General features: G+C 38.3%; 1 protein-coding gene across 1 annotated transcript in view; it reads right to left on the reverse strand.

The window, feature by feature from the left end:
- Window positions 1-19,870, reverse strand: part of TRHDE (thyrotropin releasing hormone degrading enzyme) — a 404,965-nt gene that overhangs the window by 98,884 nt on the left and 286,211 nt on the right. The window contains exon 7 of the mRNA XM_032647249.1: window positions 13,576-13,641. Within this exon, the coding sequence (XP_032503140.1) occupies window positions 13,576-13,641 (66 nt within the window). The remainder of the gene's footprint in view (window positions 1-13,575; window positions 13,642-19,870) is intronic.

Raw genomic sequence — 19,870 nt, forward strand, 5'->3', positions numbered from 1 at the left:
AATCACTGAAATTACATTCCCTGTAATGGTGACACTGAGGGTCCAGATACAGCCATGCTAATGGCAGCAACGGAACCAGCCAGTACTATGACATGACCTTGGCTAGGTTTCTTAATTTCTGAGTCTCCGTTAGTTCCTGTTATCTGTTTTGTAAGCCTGATTCTCCACACTTCCCAATGATTTCAAGCACTGCCCTACACCCTTCCAAAAAATTCCTTTTTGCTTAATTTAGTCAGTTTCTTTCTGTTGCTTGCAACCCAAAATCCTGACTGGTACAACACTAATGGGTGATACAAAACAAAGATGTCTTACATTTTCTTGGTTTCCTCAGCAAGAAAAATAGAAACAATCTCTCAGGACTTACGCAAAACGTAAAACAAAGAACACCCAGTTCTATTTAGTAAATCAACTGGGCTTTTATATTATTAGGTATGGAGGGAAGAGGTGGATACTTTAAAAAAAAAAAGAGGCAGATAAGAAGGTCGGAAAAAAAGATACGAAAGTTCCACAGAGAGGAGTGCACAGAGAGCGACAAGAATAAAAAATAAAACTCTGCAAAACTTGTGTCTTAAGCAAAGCTTCTAGAGCAGAGGCTTTTAAATTGGGAACCATAAGATCTAGAATTAAGTATTTGTTAAGTGTGGGCATTATTAGGGTAAAGTGATCTTAAAGGGATCCACGACAACAACAAAAGCAGATTAAAAGCTGCCAGATCACAGCAATGTCACACAAGGGTTGGATAAAACCCATCTGAAGCCTGGTCATGCATTTCAGAGGATGTTTCTACATTCCCTGACCTTGAGAAACAGAAGTAAAAGACTAAAACAGTGACAGATGACCAACTAAAACACAAGAAAGCTAGGCTATACGTCAAAATATTATTTTTGTTAATGCCTGAATACTGGTTGGAGATTATGAAATTAAGTAAAAACAAGTAGCCAAGTACTGAAAAAGCACTATGCAAAATAAAAGAATGTTTACATTTTAATTCTACTAGATAAGAACCAAGGATAAAAGGAATAAATAATTATTAAATTTTTATTATTAAATTATAACAAGTTTCCAAGGAGGAAATCCTGTAAAACAGAAACCATTACCAAACATTCTGAGGTACAGCAGTTTCTGACCACAGCATACAATAAAAAAGAGGTGGAATTCAAGAAGGAAAGTTGTTTGAATAGCTACGATGATAATAGTTGAAAAGTCAGTTATATCATTGCTTGCAGGCCATTTTGATTTTGATTTTTTAAATGTGTGTTTAACTTAAATTTACTTTCAGAAGTTGCTTACTTAGATATAGGAATATTCAGATATTTCCATAGGAACAAAAGGGCATTTCACATGTTTTAAAAACCCATTAACTCCACCTAATGAGTGTAAATTTTGTAAAATCAGTATAGTCTCTTAAAGGGCTGTGAAATATGCCAGAAAATTTTAAATCAAAACAACCTGCTAGCCCATGAAAGATTTTTTTGTCTGTTTGCCTGAAATTACAGACAATGGCGTATTCTCACTTCAGTTCTGTTCTCGCCTATCTTTTATTTAGCAATTATAGATCATACCATCAATGCCCCAACATGCAGCAGCATCACCAGAGGCGCAATATTGCCACTGTTGAATTTGTACTCCATCCCAGAACAACCTGACAGGGTCCTACACCTGTCAGCAAAATGGCGTGAATGTTAAGTCGATAGGGGTGTTCTGGGGTACTAAAATATCCCCACCTCTCACTTCTGCTGCTAGCTTGAAATATTACTGAGACATAAAATGAATCTATTGGTAAAACTGAAGTCTGTGAATTGCTTTTTCTGAATGCCCTGGTAAAGGGTTTGGACCACAGCAAGCTCACAAAACAGATAAAGTATATCCTGGCCGGTAAGAATATACTGCCTTTTGTAAATCAAGATACCCACTGACTGCAGGCCATGTACATGGAGTTCTCTCACTCAGCCCCCAGTGCTGGTCACTCGCTGAGAAGAAAATGAAACTCAGTTGAGAAAGAGGTAGTGTGCATATTCAGAAAAACTAAGAATTCAGGCCAATCCTTACCAGCCATGTGATCTTGGGTAAGACATCTATTTTCTCTAAACCTTAATTTCTTCAACTGGAAAAAGCAGATAATACAGCACTTACTTGAGAACAGTGTGCATAGAAAATGACATAAAACAAGTAAAGCACTTAGGAAGAAAAAAGCCTGCCACACAAAGAACCCAAGAAACTTTAGTTATTTTAAGATCAAGCTCAAGGGAAAAAAGTCTAGAGTCAACATCTTCTTCTTCAACCCTACCTCCAAGAGAAGTCAAAATGTTCTGGAGGCCCAAGGAGATTAAGTGGACTAACTTGTAGGAGGAAAGTGCCCAGAGGACATTTTTTTTTTAATTTTAAAAAGTAAAATTGCAAGAAAAAAAATTGAGATCAAAGCTTCTTTAGACTCGACAAAAGCTTAGAAACCTTCCCTTATCCAAGTCTGGAGAAAGAAAGAGACTGTGAGGTCTAGAACTCTGTTTTTCGCAGAGGTCTACTGAGGTGACAAGACCACTAATGGGGGGAGGGGCCCATGAAATGGGGGCACTAGTTAGGTTCCTCAGCACAAAATAGCCATACCTAAGGGAGCACTAAAGCAGCAAAGACACTAACCTCCAGGTGACCAGAAAGGCTCGGCTTGGGCAAGATACATACCGAACATTCGAGGAGCATGCACTATCTCACTTCTTTCCTGAAACTAATACGACTGACTAACAGTGTGGATGAGAACAGACGGTTCTTCGCTGTATGTTCTGGCCTGATAAAGTTCCCTGGAACATTCTCCTATTAATGGGCATGACATAAGGGGAATTCCATAAGGACAGATTAAATTTCCCATATGCTCAGAAGCATGGGGGATTTCTTTTATTCAGTGTTAAAATAATATACACTTACTAATATGTTATTTACTGTTAACATTATTAATGGCAGGTATTTGTCTATCAGATCCTTCCTGTTTTTGTTTCCCTGGTTATCCAGCTTCTATTTCATAGTTTATCTTAATTCCTAACAAACAGCCTCATCTCCTTTGCAGCTCTTTTTCAATTAGGCTAGCTGGCAAATATCCCATTCCTGGATAAATTCAAATATTTGCCTTCTTCAAACCTGTACCCATACAGCTGAGCATCACAGGAAAAAATAAGGCAATTAAGCAGTTGTGCTTTCCTCTTTTTTTAATAAAAACTGGTTCACAGTATGTATGTATGTATGTATGTACTTATTTATTTATTTATTTATGGTTGCATTGGGTCTTCGTTGCTGCCCACAGGCATTCTCTACTTGTGGCGAGCTGAGGCTACTCTTCGTTGCAGGGCGTGGGCTTCTTATTGCGATTGCTTCTCTTGCTACTGAGCACAGGCTCTGTAGTTGTGGCGCACGGGCTTAGTTGCTCCGCGGCATGTGGGATCTTCTGGGACCAGGGCTCAAACCCGTGTCCCCTGCATTGGCAGGCAGATTCTTAACCACTGCACCACCAGGAAAGCCCCTGTGCTTTCTTATAAATTCATAAGCACCAAACTCAAATAGGCACTCAATAAAACCAGGAAGCCGTGCCTTCCTATTCTTCCCAATCCTTAATCTTCAAATCCGTCTACTGGGCAGCATTACCTCACTTTCAGCTATTGACCTTGCCTCAGATAACACTAAAAACATAGAATTTGGAATTCCCTGGCGGTCTAGTGGTTAGGATGCGGTGTTTTCACTGTCGTGGCCTCAGGTTTGATCCCTGGTAAGGGAACTAAGATCCCACAAGCCTCAAAGTGTGGCATAAATAAATAAACAATTAATTTTTTAAAAAGAATTCATCAGAAAATGAACTCCTTTATTTTCCAATTGCCAAATTTACTGGAAGGGTCTCTCCTATCAAAGACCAGTCTTTTTACTGTCTCAAGAACCAAAATCCCAGTTGTCTCTTTCTTCTGCAACATTATCAAACTCTTCTGTCCTGACTCCTTCTCTACCAGTCTAAAATGAGTACAACTGTCTCCCATCTTTAAAAAACAAAACAGAAACTTTCCTTAGCCCTTATCGTCCTCTATCTACCTACCCTGTTTTTCTGATCTCCTTCCTTGGCAAATTTAAAAAATTTTATCCTACATACACTATCTCTACTTAGGTATTTCCCATCCTCTCTTTTCTTTTCGGATTAATTTTTATTGGGGTATAGTTGCTTTGCAATGTGTGTTAGTTTCTACTGTACAGCAAAATGAATCAGCTATACATATACATATACCCACTCCTTTTTGGATTTCCTTCCCATTTAGGTCCCCACAGGGCATTAAGTAGAGTTCCCTGAGCTATACATTATGTTCTCATTAGTTATCTATTTTATACATAGTATCAATAGTGTATTTGTGTCAATCCCAGTCTCCCAATTCCTCCAGACTCCCTCTTCCCCCTTGGTATCCATACATTTGTTCTCTACATCTATGTCTCTATTTCTGCTTTGCAAATAAGATCATCTATACCATTTTTCTAGATTCCACATATATGTGTTAATATACATTTGTTTTTCTCTTTCTGACTTACTTCACTCTGTATGACACTCTTTAACCTATTCCACTAAAGTCATTAAGCTGCAAACTGCCAAAAGGAACACTTTTTAGTCTTTATTCTGCTCTACCCCTTGGCTGCATTTAACCTCCTTGGTCACTTTCTTTTTATTGAAATAGGCTTTTTTCTTGACACGAGTAACACCATACCCTTGGCGTTCTGCCTGACTCTCTATTTATTCCACCTCAGCCTCTTTTACCAGCCCCCTCCTCTTCCTTCAACCTCCAACTGCTACAGCCCTTCAGGGCTTGGTCTCAGGCCTTCAACCCAGAAACTGCAGAATCATTCCTAGGTACTTTTTCTTCCTCATCTCTCAACTACCACACTCTTCACCCAATCTATCCCAAGGTCCATTTCATTCTCCCTTCAAAAAACATTTTGAATCCATCCATGTCTCTGTATATCTACTAACTATTTAAGCCTCTATCATCTCTCACCTGAATATTAAAATATCTTCCTAATTTTATTACCTGATTCCTCCTCTCTTGGTATGCTGATTGCTCCAATCCCAATGTATTATTACAATTAGTCAGATAACTATTTTAAATATAAATAGAGCCATGTTACATCCCAGTTTTAAAACTGTTGAATAGCCTCCCACTGCACTCAGAATAAAACCCAACCCTCTTAAGCACAGTGCACTTTGGCATCCGACAATTAGCTCCTGCCCTCATCTCCCCCCTCATCTCTTGCCCCTACTAACGGTGCTCATCTATGCTAGTTTCTTTATTTTCCTTGAAAATGCTCAGTTCCTTCCCTCAGCCCTTTGCACAAGCCCTTCCACCTTTCTGGAATGATCTCCCCAGACCCCCACCTCTTTCTCATCCTTCAGAACTGAAGACACATGCCTTCTCCCCAAGAAGGATTTTCTAAACACCTAACCTAAAGTTACCTGACCCACCCATCCATATGTTATCACACAACATCCGATTTTTTTCCTGCCTAGCATTTATCACACTTAGTAAATAGGCCTGTATTTGCTTTTTTCCTTTTTAGCATCAATCCTATCCAGTGGTATGATTCATGAGATCAGGGGACATATCTGCTGTGTGCAGCATGCCCTGAATGCTTGGTATTTATCATAGTATCTAACACTGAGTGGCTATGTAATAAATATGTGTGGAATAAATGAATAACTGAACATATCTGATGGGTGAACAACATGGATATAAAACTAAAGAGAGCTGATGCAGCAATAGAAATCACAATTTTGGTTTATTAGCACAAAGCACTAAGAAAAGTTTTTAATACTAAAATGAGTTATTGCTCTTAAGGGGGGGAAAATGATCTGTAACATAATCATAGAGAGAGATCTTGAGCAGAAGAGAAAAGATGAATACGAGAAACTGACTGCAAAAGGAAATGAGATGCAGGATGACAAATGGATATCCCCATTTCTTTGTGTGTCATACTAACACAGAGCCTTCTCTTCCACAGACAGAAACACAAAGGTAGATCAACATGGAATTCTGACTAACACAGAGCCTTCTCTTCCATAGACAGAAACACAAAGGTAGATCAACATGGAATTTTGACTAACACAGAGCCTTCTCTTCCATAGACAGAAACACAAAGGTAGATCAACATGGAATTTTGACTAACACAGAGCCTTCTCTTCCATAGACAGAAACACAAAGGTAGATCAACATGGAATTTTGACTAACAAAGAGCCTTCTCTTCCATAGACAGAAACACAAAGGTAGATCAACATGGAATTTTGACTAACACAGAGCCTTCTCTTCCATAGACAGAAACACAAAGGTAGATCAACATGGAATTTTGAATACATTTGAACCTTTTGTAAGATAGGTTCTAAATACATAACTTAGGATAGGTCTTTATAGCACTCCTCTCAAGCCACTAATTTATAACATATGGTTTTTCAGAACGATAATTTTGACATTTAGATATGATAGGGAAAAGAAGTTGCATAAATGTTATGGTTCATTATTTTTATAACTAGTGAATATTTATAAATAGTTATGTTATAAAAAAGTAGAACTTCAGTTTTTAAACAGATAAACACATGGATAAATATGTCATAAAAAAGTAAGTGATAAGAGTGAAATGCAAGAGAATATATGGAAGTTTTCAACCTCAATTGTGATAAAAATATATACACTGAAATAGCAATTTTTTACTTATTAAATTAGTAAGAAATTTATTTTGAAAATAAGACACAATGTTGTTTGCTTAGTGTATTATAAAAAGAGAACTTTCAAACTTTATTTCTACCATTATATATTGGCTTAATATTTCAGAAGAAAAATTGATAATATGCTTCGAGAAATATAAATGAAAAGACAATCAAAATATAATGGGAAAATCTATAATTTAAAAATTGTTACAGTGTTGTTTATTTAACAAAAATTGGAAAGCAATCTAAATGTTTGCCAACAAGGAAAAAGCTAAAAATATGATGTACATCTATGCCATAATACTAGTATTAAACTATATACTAGAACCACCAAGCACTTATGAAAATGTGAGTAAAAAAGAAAAAAAACCTTCCCAACCTAGAAGGTTTCTTTAGCATCAAAACTTTCAACATTGCCAAATATATACTTCTAGGCTATTACATGAACATTCTGAAATGAGAACATAAAATAAGAGAAAAAATAAATTTAAAAAGGAAACGAAAGAAAACTGCTGATGCAAGAGCTAAGTAGGTTAGAGAAAAATGCCTCTAAGGCAAGTTTATTGTGCCTCTGAACTAGCAATCTAACCGAATGGTAACGTTTACAAGGAGGGAGAGAGTGTTTGCAGATAGGTATACATACCCCAGTGTGTGCAATTCACTGATCTGTATGCATTTACACACATACCAATATACGAATATATCACCCACTAGCCAAATGCGTCAAATCATTTCACAAATACATTTTAAAGATATCAAAAACATCATTTTATAGTATCAACCCTATGAGTTAAAATGAATAACATATCTTGAGCTCTTAACTAACAGGCAAAAGAAAACCAGTAAGAATAAGTTTCTAAAGCCTCCCATCAAGCTGGGTAAATGCTTGTGGGATGAACAAATAGAGATATATGTCATTACTAATGAAGGCTTTTTAGTTAATGCTATATAGTCACAGTAGTCAACTAACAACATTTAATTCAAAGGCAAAATGATAAGGATTCAATCACTAGCTGTATACAAACAAATTCATTGAAATTGAGGAATAGAAGTTATTTTCTCTGACTGAGAAATACGAATAGCTATTGCTATTTAATTTTTTAAAGTACTTGATTTTTATTAGAGATAGTATTCTTGATTCTCAAATCCATGGAATCTTTCCTTAAAATTAATATTTTTCTCTATAGCGTAGTCATTAATTTTAGCTTTGTAGTTGGTCTTTAATAAGTTAAATGTTAATTAGGTCAAATCCAATGACTAAACATCATCAATGATAGTATTATTATCACATGGTATTGACTGATCACAAGAAATTATTATGATGAGTTAACTTTTCTACCTATACCATACCTAAAACTGCACAGTGATTTAAGTGAAACACGGAGAAATTGAACAAAACCTATCTATGGTCATTTAATTTTAGATTAAGCATGATTCAGCTCCCATCTGGATAAAAGCGCAATACAATCTCTTCAGAAAGGAAATTAACTTTGACACATGGTCTCTGTTCCTCTGTTATTTTCTGACTTTTCATTTATCTAAAAACCTACATGCAAGGGAGCAAACACTCTTTCACAAACATAAGCTTGCAGTTTTCAAATAAAAATCCTGTATACGTATGTTAACATATAACTTCTCACTAGAGCACAAGTTGAGTTTGTTGTTGCTACTAATAATCCCTATAGCTCTGTGCTGTCATCACCTTTAGGCTATCAGAATTTTATGAGCACAAACCAATAATAATGATATTTCCCTTTTGCTTTTTATCCACACCTCATTGCCTTACATTGATTTGCATAAGCAATTTCTACCCTGATAATTGAAGGCAAACATCTTTTTGTAGGTTACCTTATGGAAAAGAGCAGTTAAATACTAATGAAGAGAAATCTTTCTTTATTCAACCACATTTTAAATGATATTGAATTACCCTCATTGGATAAGCAGGAGGGTGACTCACTTTCTGACATGGATTTCAGAGTGCGTTTGTATCAAGTTTAGCAATGATCTTTCTCCATAATTTCAGTTCCCTGGTATTGCCTCACAACAACATGAAGAATGGTACTGCCAGATCATTAAAACAATACTGTTTTGTTTGAAAAGAAAAAGCAGTAGTTATGTACTAATTATTTTTTAATAGCTACTGAGCCAATCAATGTTATCTGAGGATTTCAAAATTATAGCTTTAATCTTTTATTTCCAAAAAACTCAAAGAAAAATTTAAAAACTGTTACTAGGGAGATTAAAACAAGTAAAAATGAACTAAGAAAGGTTAAATTCATGTGAAAACAATTCTATCTAAAAGAATCCTTATCTGAATTATTTACTTTAAAAATAAGCCTAGAATACGTATGTAAGAACGAGGATTTGAGCTGTGGAAGCTTAAAATATAAAAACCAGGTAAAAGAAGTAGATCCTAATTTACTGGATCTATACACATAAACATTGCTACATATGGGCGAAAACTAATATATATGTACTTAATAAGAAGTCTAGGAAATTAAAAATGTGAGAATTTCAGAAAGATTCAGCAAGTCTTACAGTAATAGGGTTTGAGCATGAGGTGAACTAAAATGACACACAGAACACAGTGCCACCGAAGCCAACTGAAGAAAGTGATTCAAGGACTTCTGGGTTACGACGGTGAATTGAACAACCACATCTAAGTTCACTCCCTCCCAAAACCTGACTAGGGCTACATTGAGTGTATGGGTGTTGTTTCTTTGTGACACCAAAATTTCTTGATTTTCTGAAATCTAGCGGTGGCTTTCCTGACTTTCACTTCACTAACCCTCCCAACAGGGTCAAAGCCAAATTGTCTTAATACTCAGATGATTAAGTGAAGATTCAAGGACACTTTTGCACATCTAGTTAACAAATTTTCCCATCAAATTGAAATAGCTGTCCTAAATTAAAGTATCAAACCCAAATTGTCTAGCTAGAAAAATGCATTAAATGTCTTAGATGCAGAGAATCTGAAAGATGAAAAAAATCTTAGAGAGCATTTAATTCTACTCTTGCATTTCGTTAACTATAAAGTCAGAGGCCACGGAAGGTTTAGTGACTAGCAGAAAGCCCATCATTAATTAGAAACAGGAATAAGAATTGTTTCTCCCTACTTATTCCATTGCTTCGTGTCCCAAAATATGCCAGCTGTTGATTTGCGAAATCGATTATGGAAGAACAATAGCTACACAGAGTTTGCAAAAATACAAATATTTCTATGTTTTTAAAAGTGTATTATTTACAAGTGGCATACATGATCCAACAAGGGTTCAAGCTTCGTTTGCTGTGTTTCGCTTTCAATTTAAACATCAAAACAAAACAGAAGCTGGCATTAATGGTAGTCAGGACTAATTTTTTTTTTTTTTTTTTTTTTTATGCGTTACGCGGGCCTCTCACTGTTGTGGCCTCTCCCGTTGCGGAGGACAGGCTCCGGGCGCGCAGGCTCAGCGGCCATGGCTCACGGGCCCAGCCGCTCCGCGGCATGTGGGATCCTCCCAGACCGGGGCACGAACCCGTGTCCCCTGCATCGGCAGGCGGACTCTCAACCACTGCGCCACCAGGGAAGCCCCAGGACTAATTTTTTATGACTGTATATACTGTCTATTACATTCTAAATAGATAGAATGTATGTTCTGTCTATTACATACTGTAAGAAGTTTTGAGGCAACTTATTTTAAAAATTATGCAAGACTGAACCATTTAAGCATCAGACAAAATTCAAGAAATAAGGGAAGCAGACCAAAAAATCAAGAAGATCAGACCAAGGGAAGTTGTGATTATTCACTATAAAAGTGTTTACCACCAGACTTTCTGATAGCTGATCAAATGGATTTATGGGTACTAGGAGTCCCTTCCTACTGAAGGATATACATATAAGTTGAAACCTGAAATAGTTGTCCAGTACAAAATATTACAAAAGTTAGAAAAATGTAGTTGAATCCATACTCAAATACTTGCTAAGTTAAATATAAACATGTGAACTGACCCATCTTTCTATATTATTATATTTAATATACAATTATATTTATAGTTTATATCTATGTATATTTATTATGATATATCATATATTTATTTATATTTTAAATTTATATCGTGTAAATATATCATATTTATATATTTGTGGTTGTATTTGTAAAAAATGTTTGCTTTGTTCCCAAAAGAGCTTAAGATGGTTAGTTAGGATATAAAAAATATAAGAGAACACAAGTTTTAGAAGAAACCACCATTATACTATTGTCCCTGTGTGAAACATAAGGTCCAAGTACTAAAACAAAAAGAAAAAAAAAGGAAAGGAAAGATGGAGGAGGGAAGAAAGAAGAAAGGAAGAGAGGGAGGAAGGAAGGGAGGCAGAGGGAGAGAGGGAGGGGAAATATAAGAAAAATGTAGTATCTGCAACTTGGGATGCCTACATCTATAAATCTAACCCTGGCTCTGTCTGCAAATATAAACTTCCATTTGTCAACACAGAAATATCCGTGGTTAATGTAAAGACAATTAATAGATTTTCCAGCAGAGGTAAGTGCTGACCGTCCAGATTAGCTCTTTCAACAACATGTAAACCAAGACTCCCCAGAGCCTTGTGGATGGGAAATATATTAATATCAACTCTGACCACTCAGTACCATGACATGAAGTGTCTGTTCAGGAGGTCATTCCCAAACTGTATTCCATACATCTTCCTGCACAAGAGATGATAATTTATCACTTAGATGTAGGGATCTATTGTAAACTAACCCAAACTGCTGATGATACACTAAATAGACATAGGGATCTACTGTAAACGAATCCAAACTGCTGATGATACACTAAATCAGTTTGAGTGATGAGTATAAATAAAGCTGCAAGGGAAGTACCGAAGGATAAAGATCTATCTGATCAATGAGATGTCACAAGGCAAATGAAATGCAATGTTGACAAACACAGAGTCCCACAGTTGAAAATTAACCAAATCAAGTATCAGAGCATAAAGGCACACACATTAAAACAAGCTTCAAATGAAAGTTTAATATAATGGGGGTCAGAGGGTATAGTCTAACTGTTTCAGATAAAACTGAACGGACTGGGTCAGTAGAAAAGGGTGAATTAAATATTGATGTATTTTGCGTACTATAGAAATTGTGACAAGATAAAGAAAAATGTTGCAAAACAATAATTCTTTCCAGATAACATAACTATAGTTATTCAATCTGCCAAGCAAATCTATACACACAAGTGAGAAAAAAAACCAATAAAAATTGTATACAGAAAATGATTTCACATCAACTTGCTACTAGGAAATCAAATTCAGTTTGTGTAGCCCTTATGAAAGCTTAGATATTCTGTGGAACTGTACTGTCATGCTACAACTTCAGTGGGAAAAACAAAGGAGTGGGGATAAGGAAGGATGTTTCTCCAGACAGTTGATATTCATGGAGGGCACACCTAGAGAAAAAAGATTTTCCTAACTATGTGATCAGAATAGAGACTTTAGCACCCAGCAGACAGGTTCAACTGAATTCAGCTATTCTGAAGGTGTCCCTAATGGGAAGAGCTGATTTTAAAGTAAATTTCAACCCCTGCTGGGACAATTCGGTAAAAAAACTTTCTAAGGGAAATTATTCTTCAAGAAATTTATATATTTTTTCTCTGTTGTGTTAACGTATTTATAGCTTTGTCATAACATATTTAACTCTTGCTTTGTATTTTATCTTTTGGTTTATTTTGGGTAAAGATAGAATTACACTACTAAAATATGACCTGATCCCATATGTAGTTTATTTAAATTTCAGAATGAAAAGCTTACTAAGAACAGCTAAGATTGATTGCTCTCTCTGTCTTAGCATAATTGTATTTCAGGTGAACATCAATTTACTTTAAGGACACTTCTAAGTAGAATGCATCATAAATAATTCATCAATCACAGCTGCTAGGAACATGATTTACTCCAACAGATTCAATGGAATAAAAGTTCTATTTTTCTATATTTGCTTTCAAGAATCTAAGAATCCTCCTTTTCTAAGAATCTACTGCCAGATTCCATACTTCACACTATAAATGTATTATAATAAAACTGTTTCTTTTATCCCCCTTTTTTTAAAACAGTGCATTTTCTAATTTAAAAAAAACATTTAAATATACTTGGAAAAACTAACAATCTATGTATGTCAACATTAAAAGAGCAAACAACATAAAAGGCACATATCTGAAAAAAAGCATTAAGAATTTCTCAAATACATAATTCTAAGAAGGCTAACATAACTTGTTTTCACTTTATATGAACTTTTAAATGGAAGAAAAGGGAATCAGACTTCCATAAAATCTTGTATAGAATACTTAGGATCTAATATATTTGAAAATTACTTCCGTTTTAAAATGCATATTAAAGAGATTCTAAATGGTATAACAGTTGGAGTTTTATGGGTTGGTATGGAATCTTGTCTACCACTTTCATTTGTCATGTGGAACGACACTGTTTACCTTATTCATCTTAAAGTCTTCCATAAAATTCAGCATTTCTGTATTAGCAATTTCCCAAGTTGTGAAATATCTTTAAAATAAATACAGGAGGGGCTTCCCTGGTGGCACAGTGGTTGGGAATCCGCTTGCCAATGCTGGGGACATGGGTTCGAGACCTGGTCTGGGAAGATCCCACATGCCACGGACCAACTAAGCCTGTGCGCCACAGCTACTGAAGCCCGCGTGCCTAGAAGCCTGTGCTCCACAACAAGAGAAGCCCGCACACCACAGCAAGGAGTGGCCCCTGAAAGCCCATGCGCAGCAACGAAGACCCAAAGCAGCCATAAATAAATAAATAAATGGGGAAAAAAATAAATGCAGGAACAAGGAAAAGTGTAAGAGAAAATAGAAAGCATTTTACTTACTTGCAAACCCCTCTGAAATACTGAATGGCCCATAAAATTAGCCAGCATTCTAATTAAAGCAGCACCCTGTAAGAAAGAGTATTTTTTTAAAAGAAAGATAGAAACATTTCAACCAAGTCACATGATTCTAAAATTATTCCATACCCATAAAAAATAATTTGCTTCATTCATGCTATTTTATTCTTTAAAATAGTTAAGAAATAAGAGAATTATGAATGAAATACTTCACTTAGAGGTAACAATTGCATTTTTTGTTTCGTGGATCTAAAAGTTTTGTGGATATAAAACCAATGACTTCAAAATAGAAGTCTCTTGGATAAAATCTCTCAGAGCAATAATAAGCTGTAATTCAGGAATAATAAAAGTTTTATTGAGCACTGTATATGACAAAGTTAATAAGACATGGTTCATGTACTCACAAGTTCATAATCTAGTAAGGGAGAGACAACCATGTTAATAAATAATCATGTTAAAACACAACTTTGAAGTAACACAGCTACATACTCTACCCCTGGTCCAATCAAGAATAATTTAGCCATAGAAGTGGACAGTAGGAGTGCCAAGCAGTCGGACTGCTTGGGTTCAAATCCTGGCTCTGGCATTACCCTCCATGTTTACCCAGGAGAAGTATTTAACCCCTCTGTTCCTCACTTTTCTCAGTTGTAAAGTGTAGGCAATAATAGCCCCAATTTACTATGGTTGTTCTGAAATTTAAATATATTACTGTATGTAAGCAGTTCAAGCTGGGTTTGAAAAACAGTAACCATGATAGAAATATTAGCTGTCAGTATTATGTCAAGCTAATGATTTTTATTTCCTGTTTCTTTTTCCCTTTTAGAGTCTTCTATAAATCCATATACAAGTAGAACACTTACATGGCTGATATAAATATTTAGACTAATAGAAGAAAATACTAATTTAAGAGTCTATCTCACTTTGAGAACAGTTATTTTATTGTAGAGCAATATCAGTGCAAAAAGCCTGACACACAATCAATGTGAAACATTCCAAGAAATGATGTCTAAGCCTGGATGATCACAAATCTGTATGTAAAATATAAATAAGCCTTCAAGGAGATATTTCAATCTGCACCAAATTGTATGATGCAGTGAATTATAAGCAGCAAAAGTTTAAATATAGGGGGGGTCGGCGGGAAGATGGCGGAAGAGTAAGACGTGGAGATCGCCTTCCTCCTCACGGATACACCAGAAATACATCTACACGTGGAACAACTCCTACAGAACACCTACTGAAGGCTGGCAGAAGACCTCAGAGCTCCCAAAAGGCAAGAAACTCCCCACGTACCTGGGTAGGGCAAAAGAAAAAAGAAAAAACAGAGACAAAAGAATAAGGACGGCACCTGCACCAGTGGGAGGGAGCTGTGAAGGAGGAAAAGTTTCCACACACTAGGAAGCCCCTCCGCGGGCGGAGACTGCGGGAGGCGGAGGGGGGAGCTTCGGGACCGCGGAGTGGTGCACAGCGACGGGTGTGGAGGGCAAAGCGGGGAGATTCCTGCACAGACGATCGGTGCCGACCGGCACTCACCAACCCGAGAGGCTTGTCTGCTCACCCGCCGGGGCGGGCGGGGCTGCGAGCTGAGGCTCGGGTTTCGGTTTTGGACGGAGCGCAGGGAGAGGACTGGGGTTGGCGGCTTGAGCATAGCCTGAAGGGGTTAGTGCACCACGACTAGCCGGGAGGGAGTTCGGGGAAAAGCCTGCACCGGCCGAAGAGGCAAGAGACTTTTTCTTCCCTCTTTGTTTCCTGGTGCGCGAGGAGAGGGGTTTAAGAGCGCTGCTTAAAGGAACTCCAGAGACGGGCGCGAGCCGCGGCTAAAAGCGCGAACCCCAGAGACGGGCGCGAGCCGCGGCTGAGGGCGCGAGCCCCCGAGTCGGGCGCGAGCCGCGGCGGGAAGCGCGAGCCCCAGAGACGGGCGCGAGCCGCGGCTGAAACCGCGGACCCCAGAGACGGGCGGGAGACGCTGGGGCTGCTGCTGCCGCCACCAGGGGGCCTGTGTGCGAGCACAGGTCACTCTCCACACCCCTCTTCCGCGGAGCCTGTGCAGGCCGCCACTGCCAGGTTCCCGGGATCCAGAGACAACTTCCCCGGGAGTACGCACGGCGGGTCTCAGGCTGGTGCAGCGTCACGCCGGCCTCTGCCGCAGCGTCACGCCGCCTCTGCCGCCGCAGGCCCGCCCCGAACGCAGTGCCCCTCCTTCCCCCATCCCCCAACCCCCGGCCTGAGTGAGCCGGAGCTCCCGAATCAGCGGCTCCTTTAACCCCGTCCTGTCTGAGCAAAAAAACAGACGCCCTCCAGCGATCTGCGCGCAGGGGCAGGGCCGGGTACAAAGCTGAGCTCCTGTGAGCTGTGAGAGCAGGGAGGAGAGGGGGAGGTCTCTCCCGGCAGCTGCGGAGGCGGCGGATTGAAGCTCCACGATCAACTTGATGTGCCCTGCATTGTGGAATACCTGAATAGACAGGGAGTGATCCCAAATTGAAGAGGGGGAATTTAGGAGCGAGATCTGTGATTTTTTTCCCTTTTCCTCTTTTTGTGAATGTGTGCATGTATGCTTCTGTGTGAGATCTTGTCTGTATACTCTTGCTTCCACCATTTGTCCTAGGGCTCTATCCGTCCATGGTTTTTTTTTTTAAAAAAAAATTTTTTTTTTAGTAATTAATTTTAACTGTAATAACTTTATTGAACTTTACCTTCGTTCTTTCTTTCTTTCTTTCCTTCCCTCCTTCCCTCCTTTAGACAGCGAATCACCCCAGGTTGAGGAGGTGGTCTCTGGGAGCAGGATTTATGATTTTTCCCCCTTTGCCTCTCTTTGTGAACGTGTATGTGTATGCTTCTGTGTAAGATTTTCTCTGTATAGCTTTGCTCCCAACAGTTGTCCTAGGGCTCTATCCGTCCATGGTTTTTTTTTTAAAAAAAAAATTTTTTCTTAATAATTTTAATTGTAATAACGTTATTGTACTTTACCTTCGTTCTTTCTTTCTTTCTTTCCTTCCTTCCTTCCCTCCTTTAGACAACAAATCACCCCAAATTGAGGAGGTGGTCTCTGGGAGCAGGATTTATGATTTTTCCCCCTTTGCCTCTCTTTGTGAACGTGTATGTGTATGCTTCTGTGTAAGATTTTCTCTGTATAGCTTTGCTTCCAACATTTGTCCTAGGGCTCTATCCGTCCATGGTTTTTTTTAAAAAAAATTTTTTTTTCTTAATAATTAATTTTAATTGTAATAACTTTATTGTACTTTACCTTCGTTCTTTCTTTCTTTCCTTCCTTCCTTCCCTCCTTTAGACAGCGAATCACCCCAGGTTGAGGAGGTGGTCTCTGGGAGCAGGATTTATGATTTTTCCCCCTTTGCCTCTCTTTGTGAACACGTATGTGTATGCTTCTGTGTAAGATTTTCTCTGTATAGCTTTGTTTCCAACATTTGTCCTAGGGTTCTATCTGTTCTTTTTTTTTCTTTCTTTCTAAATATTTTTTAGTACAATAACTATATTATACTTTATTTTATTTTTACTGTATCTTCTTTCTTTCTGTCTTTTTTCCTTCTTCCCCTCCTTCCTTCCTCCCTTCCTCCCTCCCTCCCTCCCTTTCTTTCCTTCTTTGCTTCTTTCTTCCTTCCTTCCTTTCCTCCTTTCCTTCTTTCTTTCCTCAAACTTCTACTAATTCTCTCTACATTTTCTCCTTCTTTCCCTCCTTCCTTCCTTCCTTCTCCCATCCCTCCCTTTCTTTCCTTCTTTGCTTCTTTCTTTCTTCCTTCCTTCCCTCCTTTCCTTCTTTCTTTCCTCATACTTCTACTAATTCTCTCTACATTTTCTCCTTCTTTCCCTCCTACCTTCCTTCCTTCCTCCCTCCCTCCCTCCTTTCTTTTCTTCTTTGCTTCTTTCTTCCTTCCTTCCTTTCCTCCTTTCCTTCTCTCTTTCCTCAAACTTCTACTAATTCTCTCTACATTTTCTCCTTCTTTCCCTCCTTCTTTCCTTCCTTCCTCCCTCCCTCCCTCCCTCCTTTCTTTCCTTCTTTGCTTCTTTCTTCCTTCCTTCCTTTCCTCCTTTCCCTCTTTCTTTCCTCATACTTCTACTAATTCTCTCTACATTTTCTCCTTCATTCCCTCCTTCCTTCCTTCCTTCCTCCCTCCCTCCCTCCTTTCTTTCCTTCTTTGCTTCTTTCTTCCTTCCTTCCTTTCCTCCTTTCCTTCTTTCTTTCCTCATACTTCTAATAATTCTCTCTACTTTTCCTCCCTTTTATTCTGAGCCATGTGGATGAAAGGCTCTTGGTGCTCCAGCCCAGGAGGCAGGGCTCTGCCTCTGAGGTAGGAGAGCCAACTTCAGGACACTGATCAACAAGAGACCTCCCAGCTCCACATAATATTAAACGGTGGAAATCTCCCAGAGACCTCCATCTTAACACCAGCACCCAGCTTCACTCAACGACCAGCAAGCCACAGTGCTGGACAACCTATGCCAAACAACTAGCAAAACAGGAACACAACCCCACCCATTAGCAGAGAGGCTGCCTAAAATCATAACAAGGCCACAGACACCCCAAAACACACCACCAGACGTGAACCTGCCCACTAGAGAGACAAGATCCAGCCTCATCCAGCACAACACAGGCACTAGTCCCCTCCACCAGGAAGCCTACACAACCCGCTGAAACAACCTTAGCCACTGGAGACAGACATCAAAAACAACGGGAACTACGAACGTGCAGCCTGAAAAAGGAGACCCCAAACACAGTAAGATAAGCAAAATGAGAAGACAGAAAAACACACAGCAGATGAAGGAGCAAGATAAAAACCCACCAGACCTAACAAATGAAGAGGAAATAGGCAATCTACCTGAAAAAGAATTCAGAATAATGATAGTAAGGATGATCCGAAATCTTGGAAGTAGAATGGACAAAATGCAAGAAACAGTTAACAAGGACCTACAAGAACTAAAGATGAAACAAGCAACGATGAACAACGCAATAAATGAAATTAAAAGTACTCTAGATAGGATCAATAGCAGAATAACGGAGGCAGAAGAACGGATAAGTGACCTGGAAGATAAAGTAGTGGAAATAACTACTGCAGAGCAGAATAAAGAAAAAAGAATGAAAAGAACTGAGGACAGTCTCAGAGAGCTCTGGGACAACATTAAACGCACCAACATTCGAATTATAGGGGTTCCAGAAGAAGAAGAAAAAAAGAAAGGGACTGAGAAAATATTTGAAGAGATTATAGTTGAAAACTTCCCTAATATGGGAAAGGAAATAGTTAATCAAGTCCAGGAAGTACAGAGAGTCCCATACAGGATAAATACAAGGAGAAATACGCCAAGACACATATTAATCAAACTATCAAAAATTAAATACAAAGAAAGCATATTAAAAGCAGCAAGGGAAAAACAACAAATAACACACAAGGGAATCCCCATAAGGTTAACAGCTGATCTCTCAGCAGAAACCCTACAAGCCGGAAGGGAGTGGCAGGACATACTGAAAGTGATGAAGGAGAAAAACCTGCAACCAAGACTACTCTACCCAGCAAGGTTCTCATTCAGATTTGATGGAGAAATTAAAACCTTTACAGACAAGCAAAAGCTGAGAGAGTTCAGCACCACCAAACCAGCTTTACAACAAATGCTAAAGGAACTTCTCTAGATAAGAAATGCAAAAGAAGGAAACGACCTATAATAACGAACCCAAAACAATATAGAAAATGGGAATAGGAACATACATATCGATAATTACCTTAAATGTAAATGGACTAAATGCTCCCACCAAAAGACACAGATTGGCTGAATGGATACAAAAACAAGACCCTTATATATGCTGTCTACAAGAGACCCACCTCAGACCTAGAGACACATACAGACTGAAAGTAAGGGGATGGAAAAAGATATTCCATGCAAATGGAAACCAAAAGAAAGCTGGAGTAGCAATTCTCATATCAGACAAAATAGACTTTAAAATAAGGACTATTAAAAGGGATAAAGAAGGACACTACATAATGATCAAGGGATCGATCCAAGAAGAAGATATAACAATTGTAAATATTTATGCACCCAACATAGGAGCACCTCAATACATAAGGCAAATACTAACAGCCATAAAAGGGGAAATTGACAGTAACACATTCATAGTAGGGGACTTTAACACCCCACTTTCACCCATGGACAGATCATCCAAAATGAAAATAAATAAGGAAACACAAGCTTTAAATGATACATTAAACAAGATGGGCTTAATTGATATTTATAGGACACTCCATCCAAAAACAACAGAATACACATTTTTCTCAAGTGC

The sequence above is a fragment of the Phocoena sinus genome, chromosome 10 (assembly GCF_008692025.1).
Source record: "Phocoena sinus isolate mPhoSin1 chromosome 10, mPhoSin1.pri, whole genome shotgun sequence".
In the NCBI taxonomy this organism is placed as follows: Eukaryota; Metazoa; Chordata; class Mammalia; order Artiodactyla; family Phocoenidae; genus Phocoena; species Phocoena sinus.